The following is a 26331-nucleotide window of genomic DNA, read 5'->3' as shown; positions in this document are numbered from 1 at the left end:
TCTCCCAATTTTTCTTTATACCCTCTCCTTAGTTATCAGTTGAATTTCTATAAGAGAAGAAACAGATTTTCAAGACTGGCCAAATAGGTAAGGACAAGAAGACCATCTCATAAACAGGGAATGTCTAAACTGATAAGTAGTAGGAGGAAACAGGTTTGGCAAGATGTCATCAGCTATTAAATTTAGATCTGGAAGAGACCTTAGTAGCTACCTAGCCCAACTCCCTCATTTTATAGATGAGGAAATAAGCCTAGGCAGAGTAATTTTCCCATGGTCACAAAGATAGTGGTAGACCTCAGATTTGAACCAGAGATTTGAACAAATTCAGAAGAGAAGGAAGATATATCAGATGTGAGGGGAAACAAGGAATCAGATTTGGAAAGGGGGGTGTATGCAAGAGGAGTTTCTGATGCTTCAAAGTATGGTCAAATCATGTAATTGAAGATTTCACAGTTCCCATTTTCCTGATACTTCCTGTCTTCTATCTTCCCAGGAGCCCCACCTAAATGACACTCAAAGGGCTCCACTTGAAGTGTCACTTTCTCCATATTTCAGAGGCCTCTCCATGAGAAAGGAAGAGGTGGGCAAGGAAACAGTGAGGTCTCTAGTCAACTCCCAGATTGTAGATGTGAAGCGTTCCAGCTAGTCTGGCTCCCATGGAGCTCCTCCCAGCAGCAACAACAACTTGATTCTGTGAGAACACAAAAAAGGGCAGTCAGAATTTCTAAGGCTGGGATTTCAGCCACAATTCCAAAAGATCATAGGGTTATGCCTCAGTTTCCTTAAATTGTCCTGCCTTAGTTTCCCTAAAATGTTCTACCTCAATTCCTTGAACTGTTCTGCCTCAATCTCCTTGGTTGCAACCCCTCCCCCCTTTTTGAATATTAGGACCGATATAATTTAGGGCTGGCTACTCTAGGGTCATAAACTGTAAATGTTTAATCTCAGATAAGGGGGAGTTCTTCTCTTTCAGACATCCTGGCTCCCTAAGTCTAACTAAGTTATCAAGAATTTATGGTCCTCACCCAAGCTGTCAGAATTGGATTGATAGTCCCTTCTGGAAATTTCTGCTCAACAGTGTTCCGACTCCACCCCTTATCTTTGTCTCCACTGATGGCTAAAACCCTATAAAAATCATTGGAATCTCATAGTCAATGCTGAATTCTTTAAGACAAAAGTACAAGTCAGCCCTAGGGGCAAAATGGACTCTGATCTGCCTCCAGACAATTTCTCCCTCTCAGAAATTCAAATAAAATATTAAAAACTCTAATCCCTATCTTGCCTCAGTTTCTCCGATATTACAATAAGTACATAATCCTCAAAAGAGTAAGATTCTATTGAGAAAAGAGATGATTCCTTTCCAGGTTTAAGATGAAGAAATGAAAAGAAAGAATAGAAGGCAGTAACATTAATAGTAATCATTGCTCCCAGTTATGAAACATCTCTCTGGATGAGTGGTTCAGAATGTGAAAAACTTACAAAAATTTTTTGTAGGTGCAGGAAGCAGATCAAGATGATCTAGCAGCGGGCTGTAATGCTTTGATCAACAGGTTACTTACAGGACAAGGGTATCTCTAGTGTACCTGCTCAGGGAAAGAAAGGGCCCCTTATCTGCAGGGTCCTTATTAATTTGGTGGATTGGTCAAGCCCTAGTCATTTTTGACTAGATAAAACAGTCCCAGGAATGTGGTCTCCCTTGGTGTGGGATAAGATTAACAATGGGAATAGGGTTGGCTCCGTTAGAACTCACATCATCCTCTAGGGCTGTACCATATCACCAGCATGTAACCCAGGGCCCTTGGAGCCCAGAACAGTCCTGGTTTCAAAAAGGGGTAGATTTAATAAAGTGGCCTGTGAGGAAAGACTATAAAATAATACTGGTGGAATTTGGGGGGTTTTGCTTTTGTTTGGGGGTTTTGTTTCGTTTTAATAAAAGATATCCTTTGGAATGCCTTCAGAATTTGCAGTCCATTCTTTTGAATATCTTCAGTGGTCATAAATTATTATCATTTGAGGATAATTTTGATTTTTTGAAACAATAAGAAGTCATATGCAAGCCAACAGGGTCAGAGAGTAGATACTCAACAATACTCAACAACAAAAACAATAAGTTTTTTCCCCATCTCTACATAAGGCATTGTTGTATAGCATTCACTAAGTAGTAAGAGAAGAATCTCTTCCTTCTAGAAAAACTCAGATCAATGACCATTGGCTTTTCAGTGAAGAATACTTTTCATCTAATTACACAACATCTAAGGTTGTTTAAAAAATACAATTTTTTGTGTGTGACAATTGTGAGATCAGAAGATCTGGATTCAATTTTGACTCTGTCAAACTATGTGATCTTGGGCAAATAACTTCTCTAGGTCCCTTATCTTTAAAATAAGAGCATTACAAAAAGTTATCAAGCTGTGCATACCCTTTGATCCAGCAGTGTTTCTACTGGGCTTATACCCCAAAGAGATTCTAAAGAAAGGAAAGGGACCTGTATGTGCCAAAATGTTTGTGGCAGCCCTGTTTGTAGTGGCTAGAAGCTGGAAAATGAATGGATGCCCATCAATTGAAGAATGGTTGAGTAAAGTGTGGTATATGAATGTTATGGAATATTATTGTTCTGTAAGGAACGACCAGCAGGATGAATACAGAGAGGACTGGCGAGACTTACATGAACTGATGCTGAGTGAAATGAGCAGAACTAGGAGATCATTATATACCTCAACAATGATACTGTTTGAGGATGTATTCTGATGGAAGTGGACCTCTTTGATAAAGAGAGCCTTAATTGATCAAAGATGGACAGAAGCAGCTACACCCAGAGAAAGAACACTGGAAATGAATATAAACTGCTTGCATTTATGTTTTTCCTCCCGGGTTATTTATACCTTCTGAATTCAATTCTCCCTGTGCAACAAAAAAACTGTTTGGTTCTGCACACATATATTGTATCCAGGATATACTGCAACCCATTCAACATGTAAAGGACTCTTGCCATCTGGGGGGAAGGGGTGGAGGGAGGGAGGGGAAAAATCGGAACAGAAATGAATGCAAGGGATAATGCTGTAAAAAATTACCCTGGCATGCGTTCTATCAATAAAAAATTATTTTTAAAAAAAATAAATAAAATAAAATAAGAGCATTAGTCAATGGTGAAAAATTACCCATACTGAAAAATCTTGTAAATAAAAAGCTATAATAAAAAAAATAAAATAAGAGCATTAAATTTAATGGCCTCTGAGGTCAGAGAGCTTGGATTCAAACACAGGTTTTTAGACTCAAAAGCCAGTATGCTTTTGACAGCATTTGTTAAACAGTAAGTTCCTATGAGAGAGTGTGCCATTCACACGCATACATTTTAAGTATCTCCATTAGCAAAGAATCACAGAACTTCAAAGTTGAAAGGGATCTCCTTGCAGGCCTTGGCAATGTATATAGTAAGGCCTCTATATTAAAAATTAATGTTACAGTAGTGGTGGTGGTATTAGGAGTAGCAATAGTAGAAGCTGACATTTATATCATCCTTTAATTATTTAATGAGTTATTATATTCACAATAGCTCTAGGAGATAGGTGTTATTATTATCCCTATTTTATAGAAGAGGAAACTGAGGCAGGCAAATTAATGATTCATCCAGCTGCCTAAGGCCAAATTTGAATTCAGGTCTCCTGATTCTAATTTCAACACTCTTGTCCACTCTGCCAACTAAATTGCTTATACAGTGGGGAAAGCACCGGTCTTGAAGTAGAGACATGTTCAAAAGTCTAAACTATACCAGCTGTGTGATTCTTCTCAAATAAAGAAATTGGGAATCCATTTATAAATATCACTCATCTTACACAACAAATGTGTTCCTTGGGAACATCTATGGCTGTCAGAGATTTGTAAAATTAAACCAAATTTTAAATACACAAGAGAAACTGGATATTTTAAGAGTTTCTAAGGTAAGAATTTTTGTAAATTACAGAATCCTTTGACACAATTAACCATTTTAATTTAACCTTTAGAATCAATTTGTGGTACAATAGAAAAAATACTTTTCCTCTCCTACATCCTACCAATGTAAAGACAAATCATTTGGTTTCCTGGTCTTCTCATTTGTAAAATGAATCATTTGAACTACATCACTCCTAAAGTTCCTCCCAGCTCTAACTCCTCTGGTTCAGATTTTCACGTACAAATCAAGTTTATAGACTAAAGAAGCACCTAAAATATAAGCCAGCCAGTAGAGGGCGACCTAAACCTAACCTAACCCGAACCCAGCCAATTACAGGATTTCATTGTTCTGAAGGCCCCTATTGTACCAAAAATGTAAGAATGTGATGTTGAGCATTCTGGGGCAGGAAAATTTAGGTACAAGAGTGGCCCCTGATTTTTCTGAGCCCTAAAAGAGAGCTGTCAACACACTTTACAATTCTGAGGAATTCAGGACAGCAAGTGTGATATGGAAGGAAAAAAATGATGTTTTTGGAATCAGAGAACCTGAGTTCAAATCTTGACTCTGACACTACCTGTACAACTATGGGCAAATCATCTGACTTCCCTGGGCCTCCTGTTAATGAAAGATCTATCTTGATTTATGATCCTATGTATTGCCAAAATAATCCCTATGAAGATATAAAGAGATATGCACACAATAAATATTTGCTGATTTGAATGATTGATGTCATAGGCTAATAAAAAAAGTCATATCATTGCAAGTAGAGATTGTTTAATTACTTTGTATTTGTATCCCCAGAACCTAGCATAGTTCCTGGAATATAGTAGGTACTTAATAAATACTTGTGGACGATTGATTGGTAGGCTGAAAGAGGCTTTTTCCAAATATTAAGAATTAGTATTAAAGAAAAAAGAAAGCAAATACATACATACATATATATGTATGTATTTGTTGTCCCCACCTTTGTCTTTGACTTCACTGTGACCACAGAACTCCCGAATCTTGAATTTTCCTGTAAAACATTTTGCCTGTTAGTGGTATTTTTTAAAACTTTTCATGTTACACCAAATTAATGTAGGAAAAAAAGTGAAAGTTTTCATTTCTTTTTCAAAAATGATTTAAGAGATACTCACTTCTAGAGAAATCAGTACATGCTGGGCCTGAAAAAAAAGGGGGGATGGGAAGGAGGAAGAGAGAGAGACATAATATTACAGTCATTATGATACATGATTCAAAAGAACAAATTTTGTGTGATGGCCAGACTATGAAGGCCCAGAAAATGAGAAGTAAAGGAGTAAGTTCTAAAGAAAGGCATGTATTGGATTCTGGGGAAGATTGATAGATTCAAATTTCAAGGATTTGGGTTCAGATCCTGCCTCTCTGTTACTTACTACCTTTGTCTGTTTTTATGACAGCCTACATCTTCTTATCTGTTAAATGAGGGAATTGGATAGCGAACTTTAAATTTATGATTTTAAAAGTAGGAGGTAAAGGATCTTTATGGATTTGACATTCAAAGTGATCTGTCTCTTGCATTTGACCCTGGGATCTTGTCAGTTGTGACTGAAATGCTAAGATACTTTATGATACTCCCCAGGTCAATATGCAGTTGTACCCCTATACATGTTTTGTATTTGTTAAAGACTTCTTGGGGAAGTAAAGTACTTGGGAAACAACCAGCATGGATGATAAAAAAAAAAAAAACCCTATAGTCATCAAGCACCAGGAAGACATTAATTTAGTTCTTTATGAAGTGTTTAAAATCAAGATTTGACTATGTTAAGGACTCAGTAGCCAACCACCCTTTACCCAAGGATTTTGTGGAAGGATACCTGTATGACTTACCTTTTCTTCAGGACAAGGAGAGATCCAGGATTTGCATTTACTTGTGACATCTCCAAGTGGAGCTTCCTTGCCATTGTAGATATAAACTCGGCCATCCTCCCCACCAAGAAGCCCAGCTGTTAAGTCCCCTGTTCTCAGAGGGGCTGATATGATGATCTCATCTGTAAGCATTAAACACAAGAAGGAGATGGCTCAATAAATTGATAAACATTTATTAAGTGCCGACTATGTGTCAGGTATTATGCTAAATGCTGGGGATACTCCTGAAGGAACTCACAGTCTAATGGAGGAAACAACATGCAAACAAATATATACAAAACAAGCTGTACATTGTATAAATAGGAATAATTAACAGAGGGAAGGTAGTAGAATTAAGAGAGATTGGGAAAGGCTTCCTATAGAAGATGGGGTTTTAGTTGAGACTTTTAAAAAACCAAGTAGGTAAATAATCAGAGCAGAAGAGGGGGAATGTTACAGACATGTAACATTCATACATAGAGTAGAGAGGTGGACTTTTTTTAATTCTTGGAATATCCAAAAAGCCAGTATCACTAGATGGAAGAATACTTGTCAAGGAGTAAAGTGTAAGGAAACTGGAGAGATAGGAGGAGGTTAGTGTGAAGGGCTTAGAAATGGAACATTTTATGTTTGATGCTGGAAGAAATAGGGACCACTGAATTTTATTGAGGAGGAAAGGGGGAGAGGGCATTAACATGATCAGATCAGCAATTACTTTACTGGCTAACTGGAGGAGGGAAAGACAAGCAGACACGGAGAAGGCAATTGCAATACAGACATGAAGTGATGAGAGCCTGCACTAAATTGGTTGCCGTAGGAGAGAATAGGACAAATTGAGGAATGTCATAAAGATGAAATTGTCCCTGGGCAAAAGATTAGATATGAAAGTGAGAGTTAAGTGAGGAATCCAGGGTGATTCCTAGTTTGAGTCTGAGAACCAGGAGGATGGTGTTGTTCTCTACAATAATAGGAAAGGTGAGGAGGGAGGGGAAGGATTTAGGAAAATGATGATCATGTTCTGTTTTGGATCCTCATAATTTCCTTTCCCCAACACACTTTCTACCCTTCCTTGAAATCATCTACACCAACTTTAGCTAGACTAAAATAGATGCTCTTTTCCTGTTTCATTATTCATCATCAGTTAATAGAGTGGAGATACTGGACATGACCACAAGGAGGACAAGTCACTCTTTTTACACATCTCAGTTTGGGTTTATTAGGCTCAGAATTGTCATCCGGAGGTCCTTAACATTACCTGGGTGACCTTGAGCAAATCACCATCTCTGAACCTGAATTTTCTTTACAGGTGAACTGAATGATCTCAGTTCTAATTAAGCCGTTTGAGCTCAGGTGGGGACCTCTATTGGGGAACTGAGTGAAGGAATAAGACTCCTTGGCTGAAGTTTGTTTCCCTTCTTACCTAGTCCATCACTGTCCAGGTCACTTAAGTGCACCAGTCCTCCAAAGCGAGAGAAGCGCCTGTCGCCACTGAAGGTGCTAAGCAGAGAGGGACCTGTCTCGTTTGTCAAGTCATATATCCATGTGCTGCCTCCCTGGTGCAGGGTCATGGATAAGAATGCCATTTTAGACATGTCGTCTGAAACAATACAAAACAATGAAAATGGAACAACTTAAAGAGTATCAGAGTTAGGCTTAAGACAGCACATATTATTATTATTTTTTTATTTTTTATTTTTTTCTGAGGCAATTGGGGTTAAGTGACTTGCCCAGGGTCACGCAGCTAGGAAGTGTTAAGTGTCTGAGATCAAATTTGAACTCAGTCCTCCTGACTTCAGGGCTGGTAGTCTATACATTGAGCCACCTAGCTGCCCATAGACATCACATATTATCAAACAGAGCAAAGGATTTTAAATTTGGGAAGCATCTTAATTAACCATCTGGTCTAATCTGCCATCCAATACAAAAATTCTTTCTATAATATCCTTTACAGACAATTCTTGAATCTCTCAAATGACAGATAACTCACTACTTTATGAGGCAACTATTCTATTATAAAAAGTTCTAGCTTTTAGAAAATTCTAAATTGACTTTTACTACAAGGTATAAATATTTGATAAACACAGTAATACCCCCATTTATTCAACAGTTGAGCTTCCTGCCACCTCAATAATCCAAAAAGGCATAAATCCAAAACATGAATAAAGAAGACCTTTGAGTGACAAGAAAAAAAAGACAGTTGTCATTTAAATTCAGATTTATTTTGCTTGAACATTTTTGTGCTACCATTATGATTAGTACTCTAGCAATACCCTTGGATATTGTAAGACTAGGATGCTGATTTCCTGGTTTCTTAGACAAAGATTGAAATTGCCCTTAATTTCAGAGCTACTGACTTAGTGCTCTATGTAGAATTAATATAACTTATTCACCAAGCTTGATTTTTATGATTTTCTTGGGTGGCCTTCAAAACTGCCATCAGCTTATAGCACATTGCCAATTAGAAACTTCCTTGAAAAAGCCATCTGCATCCAGAGAGAATTATGAAGACTGAATGTGGATCAAAGCATAGTATTTTCACTTTTTGTTGTTTGTTTTTTTTGTGTGGTTTTTCTTCTTTTGATCTGATTTTTCTTGTATAACATGACAAATTTGCTAATATATTTAAAAGGATCCTATATCAGATTGCTTGCTATGTTGGGAAGGAGGAAGATAAGGGAGGGGCAGAGAAAAAATTTGGAATAAAAAATCTAATAAAAATGAATATTGAAAAATATCTTTATATGTATTTAGAAAAAATGAGAGGAAAAAAAAGAAACTTCTCTTTTAAAAACAAGCCCCAGAAAAGCAGCAAAAAATGATTATTTATAAAGAGGAACAAAAAATACTAACAAGAAAAGCACAGCAATTTGAGGCCACTTAGCATAGGAGCAAACAGCCTCAGAGAAGAACATAGATGGGATCATTGTTTTACAGTTTAACTTTAGTAATGGATATTGAGAAAGATAGTATTTGTTATACTCTATTTACTAATGTATGGAAGTGTGTAGAAAGCTTAATTATGAAAGGTGGTTAAAATTATTTTTTTTTTAAAGTATCAATGCCTTAAGAGAGAGTTCAGTTATCTGAAAAATTCCCTTATTTGGAACACCTCATTCCCACAGTGTCATCAAATAAATAGGTGATGCTGTGGATAAAATGCTTGCTGGACTAAAAATCAGGAAAATTCTTCTTTTTTGAGTACAAATCTAGCCTCACACACTTACTAATTGTATGATCCTGGGCAATTCACTTAACCCTGCTTGCCTCAGTTTCCTCATCTGAAAAATGAGCTAGAAAAGGAAATGGCAAATCAGAACAGCATCAGTGCTAAGAAAACCCTAAATGGGGTCACAAAGAGTTGGACACAACTATAATTATTCTCCACACTAGGGAACATGTGTTAGAGTCAGAGTTTAGCATTTCTATAATGTGATTTTAATAATTTCTGAATAATCCTACTCAAGTGGAATATTTTTTACTATCAAGATAACAAATCATATTAATTTATAACTCACAAAATAGTTACATTTTTGAAATAGCCTCTATACCAACAGGTGCTAAAACTAGAGCTGGAGGTAATAGTGACATTAGAATTTCAAGGTGTCAAGCTGAAAGGAACCTTAGAAGTCATCTACTCCAAACATCTCATTTCACACATAAAGAACATGAGATCCAGGGAAATTAAATTGTTTGCCTAAGGCTAGATAGCAAAAATGGTAGAGTCAGTGTTCAAACAAGGCATTTTAACACCAAATACAGTATTTTCTTTTTTTCCCCTTATTTATATCATGAATACTCAATGCATTTATTAGTAAAAAAAAAAAAAAAAAAATTAAAGACTCAAAGAATCCCAGCACTAGAAGATCTTAGTGATCAACTAGAATCAATTTAGATTCTCTCCTCTCCATTCTTCCCCTCCCCTCCAGTGTTCTTTCCAGTATGTGCATGTCTCCTCTGACCCTTCACTAATTTAAGCCTAGGACAGTAATTTTTGTAAAATAGCACTGGATTCAAGATGAGGTAATACAGGCTCAGATTCCTGCTCTGACATTTAGCAGCAATATGATCATGGATTCTCTGAGACTAAGTCATCTCATCTATAAAATGGGAAACTACTCACCTCCCAAGACTACCATGAAGAAAATATTTTGTAAACCTGAAGCATTATAGAGAAGTGGACTGTTATTATTATTATAGCACTCAAGGAAATTGTGAATGGCTCAAAAACAAAATGAATTCAAATCCACTTGAATTTTTAAAATAAACTTAATTAAATTATACTATATAAACTTATTAAACTGCATAGTATTTAAAGATGTGTATTTCAGAGAAAAGTGAAGGTTGCAAAATAAAGCAATAATAGGATGTTGAAACATTTTTTAAAAGTTAGGAATCACTTATTTTGACTCCGAAGTGAGAATTCCAACAGTCAAAATGTTGCAATGTAAGTACATTTTTAATGGTGTAATTCTGTTTTGAAAATAATTCTCAGAGGAAAAAAAAAGTAATTTATAAGACCCATTAACTCTTATAGATTAATCTTCCTCTTAGAAGGGAATGAAATAGTTTGTCTCAGAAGCAAGCACCAGATATCAGGATCTGCTAACAAGGTCCTCCACACTAAAAGATGACCTCTCCCTTATAAATGCTGAGTTTTAAAAATCTTAATTCTGTGGGTCCAAAGGGCTATCTTACTAACAGGAAGCATTATTAATTGATGCTGACATACCACGAGTTGGGGCACCAACCAGCAGCACTTGTCTTGTGGTTCCATTGACTTTCACAACACCACTTGAGAGTGAGGTGCCCAGTTTTCCCATTGCCTGAAAAAATGCAATACTGTCAATATGGAATGGTTCTGCACTAACAGAGCATACTGTGGCCAATCTCCTTGGAGGGAATCTCCTACCTCATCACCAGAAATTGTAAACCAACTTTGTCTACTCGGTGGGTAATAGCCGTAGACCTTTCCAATGCTTTGTTTCTCATCACGGATGTAGAACACACTGTCTAACCTGGAACAAATTATACTATTCTCAGCAATCCAGTCATCTTCAGGCAGAGGCATCTCTAGGGTAACTGATTCCCCAGAGGATTTAGTTAAGATTATTTCTGAACTAAATGTGAAAGAAGAGAAGGCGGCTAGAAATGCATGCATACCCCGCCTCCCCTGCACCCTCATAAACCTAACTGCCAGGGGACAGCAGAGATACAAAGGCACACAGGTGTAAGCAGCACAGGTGGGGTATGAACTTGGGTCTTATGACTATGTACAAGGTTCAGCACCCAAAAGCCCTCAAACTAAACCACTAAAATGGTTTCTACTTTTAACAATCTATCAAATGTAAATTCTACAAGATCCCTTTTAAAAGTACTGAGTTTGCATACACCTACAATTCTAAGAAGCAATGGTAAGTTTTATAAGTTTAAACTGGAGCGTAGTGCCTAGAATTCAAGATCAGAACTTACCCACTCATATTCTTCCAGGTTGGACTCCCAACTAATAACAAGGTTGTATTCTTTAAGCTGAGACTATGAATTGAATATCCAAACCAGCCATAGTCATCTTTCCCCTTTATCATCCAATTAGCTTCCTCAACATTTAGTTGATCTGAAAGACAACAGCAGTCACCTTCATTAGGAGGTTGTGATAATCTATAAATCTGGAGGTTCCAAAGTTTGGCAAGTCTCAAAGATTTTATTTGTGGCAGAGGTCTTTTACACTCTTCAAGTCACTGTGGCCCTCACAATTTGTATAAGGAATAAAATGTGTGGTCATGTTGGTGAGGACTGAAAAACAATTTGTAAAAAGAACTGCTTTTCTAGACAATGTATAGTATTTCACTTCATAGCCCAGTGAAGTCTTTGTTAGAATGCTACTTGCTTAATTCCCATTTCATTTAAATACATGGTAAGAGAATATGGTTACCCTTTTCAGTTATATCTGAAAGCTAATATCACTTTGACCCTTTGGATACATCATGTCCTTTATATTGTCTGAATTTATCTGTATCACCAGCTTAAGGCAATGATATGACCTCTTCACCAAGGGGGAAATAAAATAAATGCATAAGAAGATGCAAACTACACACAGAAGATTGGACAAGCCTATAACAAACATCACCTTAGTGTTTTTAAATGTATTTATTTAATATTTTTCCTCAATTATATTCAAAACAAATTTTTTAAACATTTGTTTTTAAGATTTTTGAGTTCTAGATTCACTCCCTTATCCCCACCACAATTAAGAAACCACATGTGAAGTTAAAGCATCACCTTTGACATTTTGTTTGGAATCCGAATAGAATGCAGCCACAATCCCCCTTTGCTTCCCTCCACTGGGTGCATAGGGTGATCCAACCACCAGGTCTGGAGCACCATCGCCATTAATATCTGCTGCCAAGAGCGTCCAGCCAAGGTTACAATATGTGTCCTAAAAAGAAAACCTCTTTAACATAGTGGAAATTCTTGGGGTCTACAGAGTCTTTGTAACTGAAGGAGTCCCACAAATTTGGTCACATTGGCCAAACACACTTTAATAGTCCAAGTATCTGGGGTTTTATCAGTTATCCATATCCCTTGGCTGAAAAAAGGTTTCAACTCCTCTACATCCTCCAATGATACAAATTTCAACCCCTCTATCCCTTAACAAATGATCTCGGTGAATTGCTGTGGCCAAACAATTCACTGCTCTGCACCCAAGCTTTCAAGTCTGAAACCCAAGCTGAGAGTTCCCAAGTTTAACTAGGCTGACCTTTGAAAAGCAAACATACAATTCATCAGCTGATCCATATTTGAAGCCTTTCCAGCTTAGAAGGTAGGACCACTTGAGAGTTGCTTTACTGGTAGAGCCTAAAATAACTCGGAATCATCTCCCTAACCCAAAGAGACATTGGTGGAAGACCAAGTGCAGATGGCAAACATGCATTAGGAGTAGGTGGACATACCTTGCACAAAATGGTGACATTTGGTTTAGAAGATATTTTTCCATTTCTGGTACCAAAAAAGACATACACTGCTCCCTAGATAATGACCAAAAAATGGATCAGAAGCAGTATCATGTAGATTTCAAAAACAGCAAAAGCTTAGCAGGGGTCCTCAAACTATGGCCTACGGGCCAGATGTGGCAGCTGAGGACGTTTATCCCCCTCACCCTGGGCTATGAAGTTTCTTTATTTAAAGGCCCACAAAACAAAGTTTTTGTTTTTACTATAGTCCGGCCCCCCAATAGTCAGAGGAACAGTGAACTGGCCCCCTATTTAAAAAGTTTGAGGAGCCCTGGCTTTTAGCATTAGATTCATAAGGGTTAACCCACCCTTATAGAGTGCTTTATATATGTTACCTCATTTCATAATAATAACATTTGATAAATGTATCTTGTCTACAAGTTGTCTCCCCAATGGAAAGTGAGCTCCTTGAATGATAAAATTATTTTGGCCTTTCTTTCTTTTTTTCATAGGCATAACCCAGTGCCAGACACATAAAAGGCCCTTAATAAATGCAGATGGATTGATTAAATGATATAAAAGAAAAAGATTTGTGTGTTTAATAATTTTTGTGTGTCTTTTATAGGGCCTGGAGGATGCTGAATAACAATTAATAATAATTATTGATGCCTGAGAAAGATCTAGTTCTTACAGCAGTTTAGTGTCTGCTCTCACAAACTTACAATGCTTTCATCATTTCCCAAAATTAGGGACATCAGTTCCCTTAGGATAAAAAACTAAAGTCAACAGGGAGAAGGCTGCCTAAGGAACTCCTATCAATTGTCAGGCTCAACTCATCTCTCAGCAACTCCAAGATACTCTTCCTGATGATTCTGGCCCTCCGGGATCTGTCTCCTTCTGGAACTTGTAATATAGTGCTTGTACTACTCAGCTGACACTTTTCATATACTATCTTGTGGCATCTTGCTGCTGCTTTGGAAGTGAACTGCATCTGCCTTGCTCCTCTCCAATTGTCCTGAGTTTGCCAACAAAACTCTTAACTGCCTGGAGAGCTAAGACCATGTATTATGTTTCTTCTATAGTCTCGTGGTATTTAACATTGTAGGATAAAGATGAAAAGAAGGGCCATCATATTACTATGTGAAGATTATAAACATCAGAATCTAACTGATGATCCCTGGACTTTTTAATTCTCTACTTCCCCTCAGAAATGAAGAAAGGATTGGGGGTAGGATGAGGAGAAAGGACAGAAAACAAGTCTCCTAGGTCAAAGTAAACTTACATTGTAAGTGAGTTTCTCAGCTCCCACCGAGGGGGCTCCCACTGCTAGGTCAGGCAGCCCATCCTTGTTGAAATCCAATACTGCCACGGAAGACCCAAAACGACCTGAGGGCTGAAGGATTAAATATTATTTCCTATTTGCTAAGTCATAATCTTTCAAAGAAAAAAAGAAAGGCCTTTTGCTTTATGCTGTTTTCCAAGTAACATTTTTGGAATGTCTTCTGCTATGATGAAGGCACAGGATCCCTGGAAACAGGGGAGCAGCAAATAAAGACCTTCCTTGTGCTTCTGAAGTTTTTAGAATATAATCTGGCTCATAGTTTCAGAATCATACACTGTGCTAGGGTAATAACTAGATATCAGGTAGTTCATGAATAGTTGGGGAGGTTTTCCCAATAATTCCCACTATTAGGATCAAAGTTAGAAGGGACCTTAAAAGTCACCTTGTCTACCCCTCTTCATCTTACAAATGAGAAAACTTAGATTCAGGGAAATAAAGGGTCATATAGATAGTTTTTGAATCCAGGTCCTCACACTCCAGAACCAATGCTCTTTTTCATTGAATTTTGGTCTAAAACCAAAGACTCAGGACTATTAAGATATTTTTATAAAGGACCTCATAGATCAATGTAGGTGTAGAATTTATTTTAAATTTTTAATTAATGAATATTAATGAATAAATGAAATAAAAAATTATTTTCATAATATAGTATGACAAACAAGATTACACATGAAACTGAAAATATATTATGTATAACTTGAAATTCCTTTTAAATATATAATAAAGTTTGCCATGTGAACTTCTTTTTTTTCTTCTCTCCCTAAAGATGGATATCATTAGACACAAATTTACATATATGTACATATATACACACATATATATTTATATATGTATGTAAAGTTATTCTATACATACTTCTATCAGTTCTTTTTCTGGATGTAAATACTGTCTTCATATATCCTATATAGGCAATTTGGGTATTTATAATAGTCAAAATGACTTATTCATTCAAATTCATTCTTAAAACAATTATTGCTGTTACTGTATACAACGTTCTCTTAGTTCTGCTCATTTTGCTCTTCATTATTTTGTGCAAGCTTTTCTAAAATCATCAAACTCATAATTTCTTACAGCACAATAGTATTCCATCACAATGTGTTCAGTCTTTCTCCAATTTATTGGCAACCCTGCAATTTCCAGTTCTTTGCCTCTACACTTATGGAACATATAGGATATTTTCCTTTTTCCCTAATCATATTTGAAAATAGATCTAGTAATGGTATTTCTGGTTCAAATTTTTAATAATTTCAATTAAATAGTTTCAAATTTTAATAATTGTTTAATAGTTTAACAAAAAATATAGTTTAATAATAATTTATAAGCATAAAGGTGGAAACAACCTTTGAGATAATCTACTCTAATCCTAGCTAAGAATGGTTTTTACAATTTAAAATAAATTTTCATTATAATTTAAAATGTGAAAACCAAACAAAAGGCTGTGGGCTGGATTCAGCACTCAGTCAGTAGTGTGCCAACTCCTGATCTAAATTAACTCCTTACTTTACAAATATGGAAACTGAATTTCAAAGTAATGAAATCCAACTGGAATTCAAACCTGGGACTTCCAGAACCAAGCCCAATCTTCTTTTCACTACACCATATTGGCCTTGACTATGTATAGGATGATACATTGTCTATAGCATAACCCCCTTACTTCTACAAGCATATCTATTACTTATTAGGTAACCTTCACTACACTCTTGTCTTTTTTCTCTCCTACCATTTTTGTTGGTGGGAACCTGATAAGAGAATTTTTCTGAACCACTGGAAAATACAAAGCAAGGCAAAGACAGAGAGAGCAACGACTAATGTTCAGAGCTCTAAAGGTTTGTTTCCCTGCCAGCCCTCAATGTTTCAATGGATCAATTATGAGAATATCTTCTCATCCTATATAACTTTTCTACATGGCCCCAGCAGCCTTATTATTAAATCATTAATGAGTGCTTTTTTTCAGACTCTTCTGAAAGTTAACTAAGCATCCCCAGGTATCTGAATTCTAATCCTGGAATTATCATTATCATTAATCTCATCATCATCATCATCACCTGTTAAAATGGAGCTTACAGATCATCTAGGAATCACATACAGTTGAAAGAAAATTTTGAGTCAACAGATCTGGATGCAAATCCTATCTTTGACACATACATAGAACCTCCCTGGGTTTGCTCACCTGTAAGATGATGACCTCAAGGTCCAGCTATGACTTCATTTCAAGCTCAGAGGATTTCAGAGATAATTAGTAGCAAAGCTGAAAGACCTGGCTACCCAAGTCAGTGTTCTTTCCACTAGTCCATGCTGGTCTTCAAGATACCATTTAATAAAAATTTTAAAACAGTAATAATAACTACCATTCTATTTAAAATACTGCTTCTGTAGACTTACTCACTTGGGTAAGCAATTATTCCTATTCCCAAAAAACATACACAGTGAATGATTCTGTTTGATAAAACATTGTGACAAACAGATCGAGAGGCTTCTGGAGAAGGTGAGCAGCAAACAGGAGTGGGTGGAATTATTTAGAAACTTTTTTTTCAAGCTCTGTGGGAGTTATAAAAAAAAAAAAAAAGTAAAAAAGGACTAGGTTTGTAGTGAGAAAACTTGGAAGTAAATTCTAACAGCCATTTGAAGTGTGAATTTAAGCAAATTAATTTCTTCCCTGAACCTCAATTTCCTCATCTGTGAAATTAGGAGGTTAAACTAGATGCCCTCTACATTCTCTTTCAACTCCCACAATACTGTGATGTGCTATTTGCAGCACTGTGTTCATGGGTCTATCCAAAACACAGAAACTGGCAAAAATGAACTTCCCTTTCTATCTTACGTAATTGGTGGAATCTTGTCATTTAACTTTGCAAAGTTCACTCCTGTCTATTATTTTTTTTTCCTTCTCCTTCTCCTTCAATTATATGAAGTGTATAAGGCATACATTAGTGTTGTTTCCACTTTACAGATGAATACTAAAACACAAAAAAGTTAAGTGGTTTGCCTGATACCCATAAGCAGTTAATGTCAGAATCAAAGTAAGAACTTACCAGACTCAATACAATTTTTCAAATCACAACGTTAAAATTGTTGTCCAACAGAAAAAACAATGTCATAAACTAACAGGTTGCCTCAAGTGACCTTATATAAGTCAATTAACACTGCATTTATTTATAAATAAATTACCACTGCGTTTTTTCATGGCAGCTAGAAGGGCCAGAGTCCTAACCTGCAAGTCTGTGGCCCTAGAGAAAGTATCATAAAAGTGACTAGAACACAAAGAATAAAAGTTAACTTTTAAATCAACTTTTAAAGATCAATTCAGTTAAGTTGGAAGGACCCTAGGACATTTGGAAGTTATTACGAGGGACACTGATGCCAGAGAAGGAACAGAATAGAATCAATAGCAACAATTCCCAAGCTTTTTGATCTTAGGACTCCTTTACATTGTTAAAAGTTAATTCAGAACCCCTCCTCCAAAAGACTTTATATGGATTATGTCCATCAATATTTATTGTATTAGAAATCAAAACATCTTGGTACTGTGATAAAAGCAGTTTTTACCTTCTGCAGACTACCTGAAAGGGTCTTGGAGACTAGGGTGGGATTCTTTGAGAATCACTGACCTAGAATATGGCCATTTACAAGAAAGAAGAAGGAAAGACCACATCATCTGTTAAATTTCCTATCTGTTAAATTTCCTATTTTTAATCATTATTCTTGCTAACTAGTTATTAAGACCCATGTTTCTATCTTCTGGATGAATAAAAATGTATGTGCACCTTTTAAACTTCATTATACTGGAGGAAATCTCTAGTTGCCTAATAATGATTAGTATCTTGATAAGAATTAAGATTTAAGCTGTCTATAGATGGGCTTCTGGCATAGTTAGTCTCTATTTTAGTCCTAGGGTGAAGATACTTAAAAAAAAATTTTTTTTAAGCTGGACTCCCTCTTAAAACTCAGAGTGATTTTTTTTCATTAAATATACATCATGCCCTATTTAAACAATTAAGACATTTAAAGAATCTTGAGAAGGTTGACAAAACTAACATATATACTAATGTGATTACAGGCTTTAGGTAATGAATTATTATCCAATAAAACACATGCAGCATTTTTTAAAGAAAAAAATATTGAATCTGAACCACACCTGAAAGCCCTCTAGAATTAGATGTGCTTCTTTGTCCAAATCCAAGTCTACGGGAGGCAAACCTATAGCATTGCTGTAGATGAGATATACTCGTCCCACCTGAATATGGCCTGATCTGCTATAACCTGGTGCTCCTACCACCAGATCCTCATGGCCATCCTGGTTGAGGTCTGCTGAAGTCATTGACCTGTACAGCAGAAGAGATTATCAGTTATAACACAGGAAGCTTCTGATTTAGGCAAAACACTTTCTTTCTTGTTTCTTTCCTCTGGTGGACTTCTTCCAAGTCTTCTAACTTAATAAAGTCTAGTGTTTAAGGGCTGGACTTAAAGTCAGGAAGACCCAAGTTTATGAATCACCTTTGGTATATATTAGTTGTTTGACACCATGAGAAATTTACAATCTTTTGGTGCCCCAGACAAATCTCAAAGATTATAAATGATAGATGGTTTGTTTAGATCATCCAGCATCAGAGAAGAGAGTTTCCTTGCCAAGAATTCCTTACATCAATGAGATCCCATGTCCATACTTCTGGGGAAGATGGAAAGGGTTGAAGAGAAAATTGAGTACTACTTAAAATAATTAGAACTAACTATCATCATGACTACATTGGAGAGATTTAAGTTATTATCGACCTAAAATCTGCTCACTCTAAAAACAAGGATTCTTAATGTTTTGTGTGTCATGTACAGACTCTTTTGGCAGTCTGAAAAGCCTACAGACCCTTTCACTGAATAATATTTTCAAATGTATAAAATTAAACACAGCATTACAAAGGTAACCACGTATAGAGAAATATAATTATAAGATACATATATACGTACACATATATTTCATATTTTTAAAATTCATTGACACCCCTCCCCACATAGACACATATATAATCAGTAAATAAATATCTATTAAGATATTTATCTTAATAAAGATAATTTTTTAAAAATTTTACTGCATTTCCTTCTCCTTCTCTTTCAATTACATGAAATGTATATGTGCCAGGCACATATCACACTGGACCTCCAAGGAATTCATGAAATCAAAACATTAAAGAGTTGCAAACAAGCAACCTCTTTACAAAGAAATAAACTTCAAGTTTTCAATAATAGCCTCCTGTTTACTATAGAATAATATCTGAATCACAAGCTGGGGTTGATAGAGATCATGCAAAAACTTGCCTCGTTTGGTTAAAAAAAATTACTGCTTAAGACAGTTGGGAGCATCTAAGAATATATGTTAACATTCTCATGTCCTTCAATCCTGATTCAAAGGAAATGTTTATTGTATTAGGGACTAGATTTTTCTGTGGGTGCCAACATAATCAGGAATTTTTATCTAGAATGATCGTCCATTGAATCGAAGAGCTCATTTTACATATGTCAATGAACAGTGAAGACAAATTTTGATTTCTGAGTTAATTTAACTGTGTTATAATTGAATGAATTAATAGCCTGAAGAAAAAGGGCTTTGGTAGCTCATTAGTAATCCTTTAAGAATAGTATCATGCCTCAAAGAAATAAAAAGATCTCCTAAAACATCTTAACGGCATAGAATTAAAGAAATAATAGTATTTTTATAGTATACTTTTAAGATTAGCAGAGAACCTTATATTGTTATCTCATCTGCTCCTGTGATACAGATGCTAATATTACTCCTCATTTTATAAAAGATGAGGAACAGGAGACTGACAGGTTAAATGATCTGCCCATCGTCACATAACTAGGAAATGGGTAAGGCAGGAAGTGTATTAAAAATAAAAATAAAGTTCTGTACTTAAGTTCTTTTTTTTTTTTTTACAAGGGAAGATTGCTCCCCAGGTACAGGATGGGAGGGAAGTGTAGTGAAAAATAAATATAATATAAAAACAAAATACCTCAATAAAACTTTAAAAAATAAAAAGTAGGTAATGGAGTAAAATATAAAGGTTACGGTCAATTGAACTTCACTCAAAAGCATTAATTAGTGAAAGATCTGAAAAGATCTTAATATAAATTACTGAATCTCACTTAAACACTTTGACTCATACTTGACTTCTGGGGAGCACAGCCACTGTGAAGTGGGAAGTGCCAAATGGAGCCAGAGATTAACTGAAGGAACATATTTAGTCTAGGATAAACTGGACTAGAAAATATACTTTGAAAACAGATTAAATTTTTTAAAATTATCAGAGCCAAATAAAAGGAGTTACTGATACTAAAATAATCCAACCTACCATCCAAGCTTCACATAGGGAAGTGACAGAAAGTAAGATGCTATGGGACTGGACACATAATTATGCTGGTGAGGCTGTTCACTTGCAAACATTTTCCTTAACTTCTTGGTGAAAGTCAAATACAAAAAGGAGACCGAATCCTAAAAGAAAGGAATCATTAAATATTAGCTATGATTACAAACACACATGTAAATTCCTACAATCACAGCAACTCACATTTCTAGTCTTTTAGGCTTGACAAAGTATCTTCCTCCAAAAAACTATATGAGGTAAATCAGACAAAGAGAGCAATTAATCAATAGGAAGTATTAAAGAATAAAGGAGAGGAGTGAGCAAAAGTCACATAACAAATAAATATTGGAACCATGATTGAACCCCAAGACTCCTGATGTGAAGTCCAGTATATTATACTGGACTATATTCCAGTATATTATACATAAATCCAGATATATAAATGGATATCTACTAAAAATCACTGAACTTTTTGAAGGAATGACATTTTATAGATATCATATACTTAAGTGCAGGATCAAATATATCCATTGAGATCAGTTGAATACAAGTTGGGCAACTACATGTAGGGAGGCAGAAGAGAGTAATAGAAATGTATGGCAAGTAGAAAAAAAATCAGGAGAGACCTGAATTGAACCAAATCATGTACCTCAGACCAGAATGAATGACTAATTTTCTAAACTCCAAATAAAATTGATCCCACAATCGTATTTTTCCTCATAAAATATGAAATTGAATCAAAGATAATTTTGTTGTTTTCTTTTGAAGCAAAACTAAACAAAAATTTTGGTGAACATGTTCAAACAAGTCCTGAATACACAAAGAGACATATAACCCAAAGTTCACCTGAAATGGATATTGTGGGATCATACAAAAATACACATATATTTTAAAACTATTGAACTAATATTAATTCAAAACATCAACACAATAAAATGTATTCAAACTATAAGCAGTGGTGTCGGAGATCCAGGAACTCTGACTGAAATATGTCTGTTCCATCTCTATGATTCCAGCAACAAAGATTCTGGTAAGGTAACATGGAATGTTTGACAGGAAGGAATATAAGCTTAGATCATAATGATGGATAGGCAGGAAAGAAAAAGACCTTAGAATCTATTTAATCCATCCCTTTCATTTTACAAATAAGCGAACAGAATCTGAGAGGTTAAATAATTTGTGCAAAGTCACAACAGAAAGTTAAATCCTTTTAGGGCCTCCTCATACCAAACCATAGAGAAACAGATTTCAGGTTTCTCATTGGTTATGGAACAAATTTAGCCATTCAAGGAACATTAAAAACTAATTGAAAGAATGGACCATGGCTTTCACTTCTTTTTTATTTCCTCATTGTTCCCCACAGGACAGATGATTTCCAGTTCTACATATATACAGCCCTTGTCTCTCTGCTGAGCAAATAACAAATCTCCACTTGCCACATTGATATTTTTAACTGAATGTCCCAAAGGTATCTGAAATTCAACAGGTTGAAAAGAAAATTCATTATCTTTAGCCCCAAATTTTCTACCTTTCCAAACTTCCCTATTATTGTCAAGGGTACTACCCTTGTCACCCAAGTCTAAAAATTCAGTGTCATTCTTGATTTTTCCCCTCTTATCCAATACATGCATCCAAGCCACTGCCAAATCTTGTCATTTTTACCTCCACAACAGCTCTTGTATATATCCCCTTCTTTCACTCATATATAATCCTATGTGTGTGTATGCCCTATCATCCTATTTCAGTTATAATCCTAGGTCAGACCCTCATCACCTATGGCCTGGACCACTGCAATAACCTTTTAACTTGTCTCTCTGCCTCAAGTCTCTTCCTATTTCCCCACTCAGCTTTCAAGGTGATTTATCTAAAGTGTAGAACTGGCTATGTCACTCACCTTGATCAATGAGTTTAGATGGCTTCCCATAATCTCTGAGATTAAATATAAAATCCTCTTTGTCATTTAATTTGGCTCCACACTATTGAGACAAATATTATCTGAGAGTCCCTAGATTAAATACTACTGTCAATCACCAAATCAATGATGCAGAGATAGGGTAATAGTTTTATTTTGCTCAGAGTGCAGGCTCAACTGATTGTATACAAGAGTCAATAAGCTCAGGTACTCAGTTTCAGCAAATACATGATCAGAAAAGAAAACTGGAATTTCACAGAAAGTAAGAGGTGAACAAACCAGTTCCAATAGAGCAGTAATGAACTGAACCAGCTACACCCAGTGAAAGAATTCTGGGAGATGACTATGAACCACTACATAGAATTCCCAATCCCTCTATTTTTGTCCACCTGTATTTTTGATTTCCTTCACAGGTTAATTGTATACTATTTCAAAATCCAATTCTTTTTGTACAGCAAAATAACTGTTTGGACATATATACTAATATTGTATTTAATTTATACTTTAACATATTTAACATGTATTGGCCAACCTGCCATCGGTGGGAAGGGGTGGGAGGAAGGAGGGGAAAAGTTGGAACAAAAGGTTTGGCAATTGTCAATGCTGAAAAATTACCCATGCATATAACTTGTAAATAAAAAGCTATAATAAAAATAAATTTAAACAAGAACATAAGAGGTGAAGATAAGAAAGATCTAGAAACAAGTAACAGAAAAAGGAAGATATGGACATCTTCCAGCTGGTCCAAACTAGAGCTGTGCCTTCTCTCTCAATCTTGATTTTTAAGGTGGAACTTCTAGTTTCTAGGATTGATGTTTGGAAGCTTAAAATAGACTGAGGCAGTGTCTTCTTCCCATCATTGTCTTTATCTTAGCAAGTGGCAATAGGAAATGCAATTCTCTCATTGTATTATCCTTCCCACATTATACCTTACTCTCCTCTGTGTACTCTTAAATCCAGCTCTAATGACCTGGCTGTTATTCCTCAATCATGATAATCACTTTTCCATCCCCATGCCTTTGCACTAGTTGCTCACACCCTCATTTCCCTATCCCTGAAATGTTCTGCTCCCTCACATCTGCTTCTTAGTTTCCATAGCTTTCCTTAAGTTTCGACTCAAATCCCCTCTTATACAAGAAACCTTTCCTCAGTTATTCCCATTGCTAATGTCTTCTACTTTCAGATAACCTTACATCACTCTGTATATAACTTGAATTTACAAGTTGTCTCCCCCTTGAATTTAGAGTCTGTATCCCCAGCTCTTAACATAGCCTGGTTTATAGTAAATACTTCATAAATGCATGTTGACTAACTGATTGATAGGGCATACACACACATAGAAGACATACTCTAAAAATAATACTAGTTAGCTCTAAACTGACTCCAAGTCTATTATTAGAGTTAAGAGGGTCTTAGATTTATATCTCAATTCCAATATTTAAAAGGTGTATAACTATGAGGAAATACAAAATACATTTTAATTCTCAGCCTCAATGATTTCATCATTAAAAATAGTATATTACTTTGCATTTGTACTGAAAAAAGTACTTTGTAAGTCTTCTACTATGATGAAAGACCCGAGCTTTCTCTAGTACAGGTATACCCAAAACAATTGCTACTGTCCTTGTGAGCACAACAACAGATATTTTAAAGTATCAGGCATTAAAAATTTAAATAAAATATAATGTAGAGACTACATTTCAAGAAGCTTACATTTCCTTGGAGTATAAATATGTCCATGAATGAATACAGTGTAAAAAAACAGGGTGTGATAGAGACAAAGGGTGTGTGTGTGATAGTAAATAAAGATCTTTAGGAAGATTTGAGGAAGGAAAAATATTTTCAGCTTAGAATTTGAGTTTCACAAAGTAAGTAAAAAACTTATCTTATGAATGTGGCTCTTTTCAACAATGAGATGATTCTGGCCAATTCTAATAGACTTGTGATGGAGAGAGCCATCTGCATCTAGAAAGAGAACTATGGGGACTGAATATGGATCACAATATAGTATTTTCACCTTTTTTTGTGGTTATTTGCTTGTTTTTTTCCCTTTTTCCCCCTTTTGGGTTTGAGTTTTCTCGTGCAGCAATACAAATAGGAAATGCGCATAGAAGAATTGCACATGTTTAACATATATTGATTGGATTACTTACTGTCTAGGGAAGAGGAGTGAATGTTGACAACTATCTCTACATATATGAGAAATGGATGGGCATTTTGGTTTTCTCAGTTATGAAAATTAAATTGGAGAAATTAAACTTAAAATAGACATACAAGGACATCTTCTCTTATCTTATCTTAAGGTGAAGGTTATCTTATCTCAAAAGAATGTAAACTCCTTCAGCGCTGGGACTGATTTTTGTAATCAGGGGCCATAGCCAGAGATTTGAAAAGAATCTTTTGTTTTTTGCCTTTAGCCCTCCTCGGTTACCTTCCCCCTTCTAGACTGTAAACTCCTTTGAGGCAGGAATTGACGGTGTAATGAGGGGTGGAGATTCATGTCATGTAAATTGTGACATCCAATTAAAGAGGAATCAAGAGAGGGACGTGAGCTTCAGGGTAGGAAATAAAATGCTGTCTTTGGAGTTTCAAAGGTATGTCTACTCACTTTAGCACCCATTCTTCCAAGAATGTAAAATAAATCTTTCCTGCATTCATCAATGAGTCAGTGGAGTTCTTGGTAAGATATTGTATTTCTTACAAACGGGGGCTCACCCAGGATCCAGAAATTATAAATTTGGGGTGGCCCCTCTCAAAACATGAGGAGACATGTCCCAGTGATTTCATCTGCCTTGTGGCTCAGCTCTGTCACTTAAAGGCTGTCCAAGATGCCAGTACATGTTGGTAAGGCAGGCCACTAATGAATCCAGGAAATCAGGAAGGGAACTAGCCTAAGTTCTGCAGCAGCCAGGCAACTCTGTACACAGATCAAAGGTAAGAATATGGACTATCTAGTAATGCCTTTGGTGGTTAGAGCCATCTTACAGAATCTGAGGTTTCAGACAGATTGGCAAGATGGACAATTTAATGGTACCAAGGAATGGAACCCCTGGAACATCTCCCATGAAGTCTTGGAAGAGAAGGGATGTCAGGAAATCTAAAGTTGAGTAAATGTTAATGACCTGGGATCACTGGAATGTGGAAATTTCCACGTTGGGATGCAGGAAGGATTTGCACAAGAGATATTTATAAGAAACTCTAGGGGAGAAGTAAAGAAATGGGGATCCAGAAGAGAAGAGGATCTCCTCCAGGAAGCAAGGAAGGAACATCTATGTACTAAACAGAAAAGGGAATTTAAAAGCAGTTTGTGTTTGTGTGTAAGTGTAAATCTGTTTTGTCTACTGTGTTTCTTTCAGTCAACTGAATTACAAAGAAAAAGTTCTCGCCATTTTAGGCTTTAAAGGTATTGTATATATCTACGTTTTAAGTCTGTTTGCCTGTTAGGCATCTTGATTCAATCTAACCTGAATTTTTCTTAAAAGTTAAGTTTTCAAGCTTCTCTCACTAGAGAGGATTGAGGAATGGCCAGGGCTGATGTATGTGGACTTAAGTCCAGTCCAGCCTCTCCAAAGAACAGTAGGCTCTTCTAAAACCCCATGCAAAGAGTTAGCTTCAGTATCTCTCTATGGGTTCCTATATCCCCCAAACCCCCAGAGTCCCAAAATTCTTCTCAGGGGACTCTAGATTCTTTTAAAGAGTATGGTCTATCTCCACATAGCTTGGGAAAATCTAAGAAAATTCACTTTATACTTAAGGGGAGGGAGCCACTGCCATTTTGCTCTCAGGGACTGTACCTCCATCTCAGACCTCAAATAGTTTACTGACATTTCAAAGATTTTGGGGAGTCTAAAAGACTGGAATTTTTAATGGGGAAGAGGAGTTTCCTCTCAAAAAAAAGTGACTAAATTATTATGTGTTTAAATTATATGGGGCAGCTAGGTGGCACAGTGGATAGAGCACCAGTCCTGAAGTCAGAAGAA

At 36.0% G+C, this 26331-nt stretch overlaps 1 protein-coding gene across 1 annotated transcript in view; it reads right to left on the bottom strand.

Annotated features, from left to right (window-relative positions):
• Window positions 1-420: 420 nt before the first annotated feature.
• GPLD1 (glycosylphosphatidylinositol specific phospholipase D1) overlaps window positions 421-26331 on the bottom strand; it is a 49308-nt gene continuing 23397 nt past the window's right edge. The window contains exons 13-25 of the mRNA XM_051970607.1: window positions 20428-20567; window positions 18222-18408; window positions 14027-14137; window positions 12745-12819; window positions 12074-12230; window positions 11267-11408; window positions 10707-10812; window positions 10527-10620; window positions 7218-7394; window positions 5780-5940; window positions 5068-5094; window positions 4896-4946; window positions 421-691 (exon numbers count right to left, since the gene is read on the bottom strand). Of these exons, the coding sequence (XP_051826567.1) occupies window positions 605-691; window positions 4896-4946; window positions 5068-5094; window positions 5780-5940; window positions 7218-7394; window positions 10527-10620; window positions 10707-10812; window positions 11267-11408; window positions 12074-12230; window positions 12745-12819; window positions 14027-14137; window positions 18222-18408; window positions 20428-20567 (1515 nt within the window). The 3' untranslated portion in view covers window positions 421-604. The remainder of the gene's footprint in view (window positions 692-4895; window positions 4947-5067; window positions 5095-5779; window positions 5941-7217; window positions 7395-10526; window positions 10621-10706; window positions 10813-11266; window positions 11409-12073; window positions 12231-12744; window positions 12820-14026; window positions 14138-18221; window positions 18409-20427; window positions 20568-26331) is intronic.

The sequence above is a fragment of the Antechinus flavipes genome, chromosome 1, assembly GCF_016432865.1.
Source record: "Antechinus flavipes isolate AdamAnt ecotype Samford, QLD, Australia chromosome 1, AdamAnt_v2, whole genome shotgun sequence".
Lineage (NCBI taxonomy): Eukaryota > Metazoa > Chordata > Mammalia > Dasyuromorphia > Dasyuridae > Antechinus > Antechinus flavipes.
Note: the sequence above shows the minus strand (reverse complement) of the source record. Positions and strands in the feature narration are given on the sequence as shown.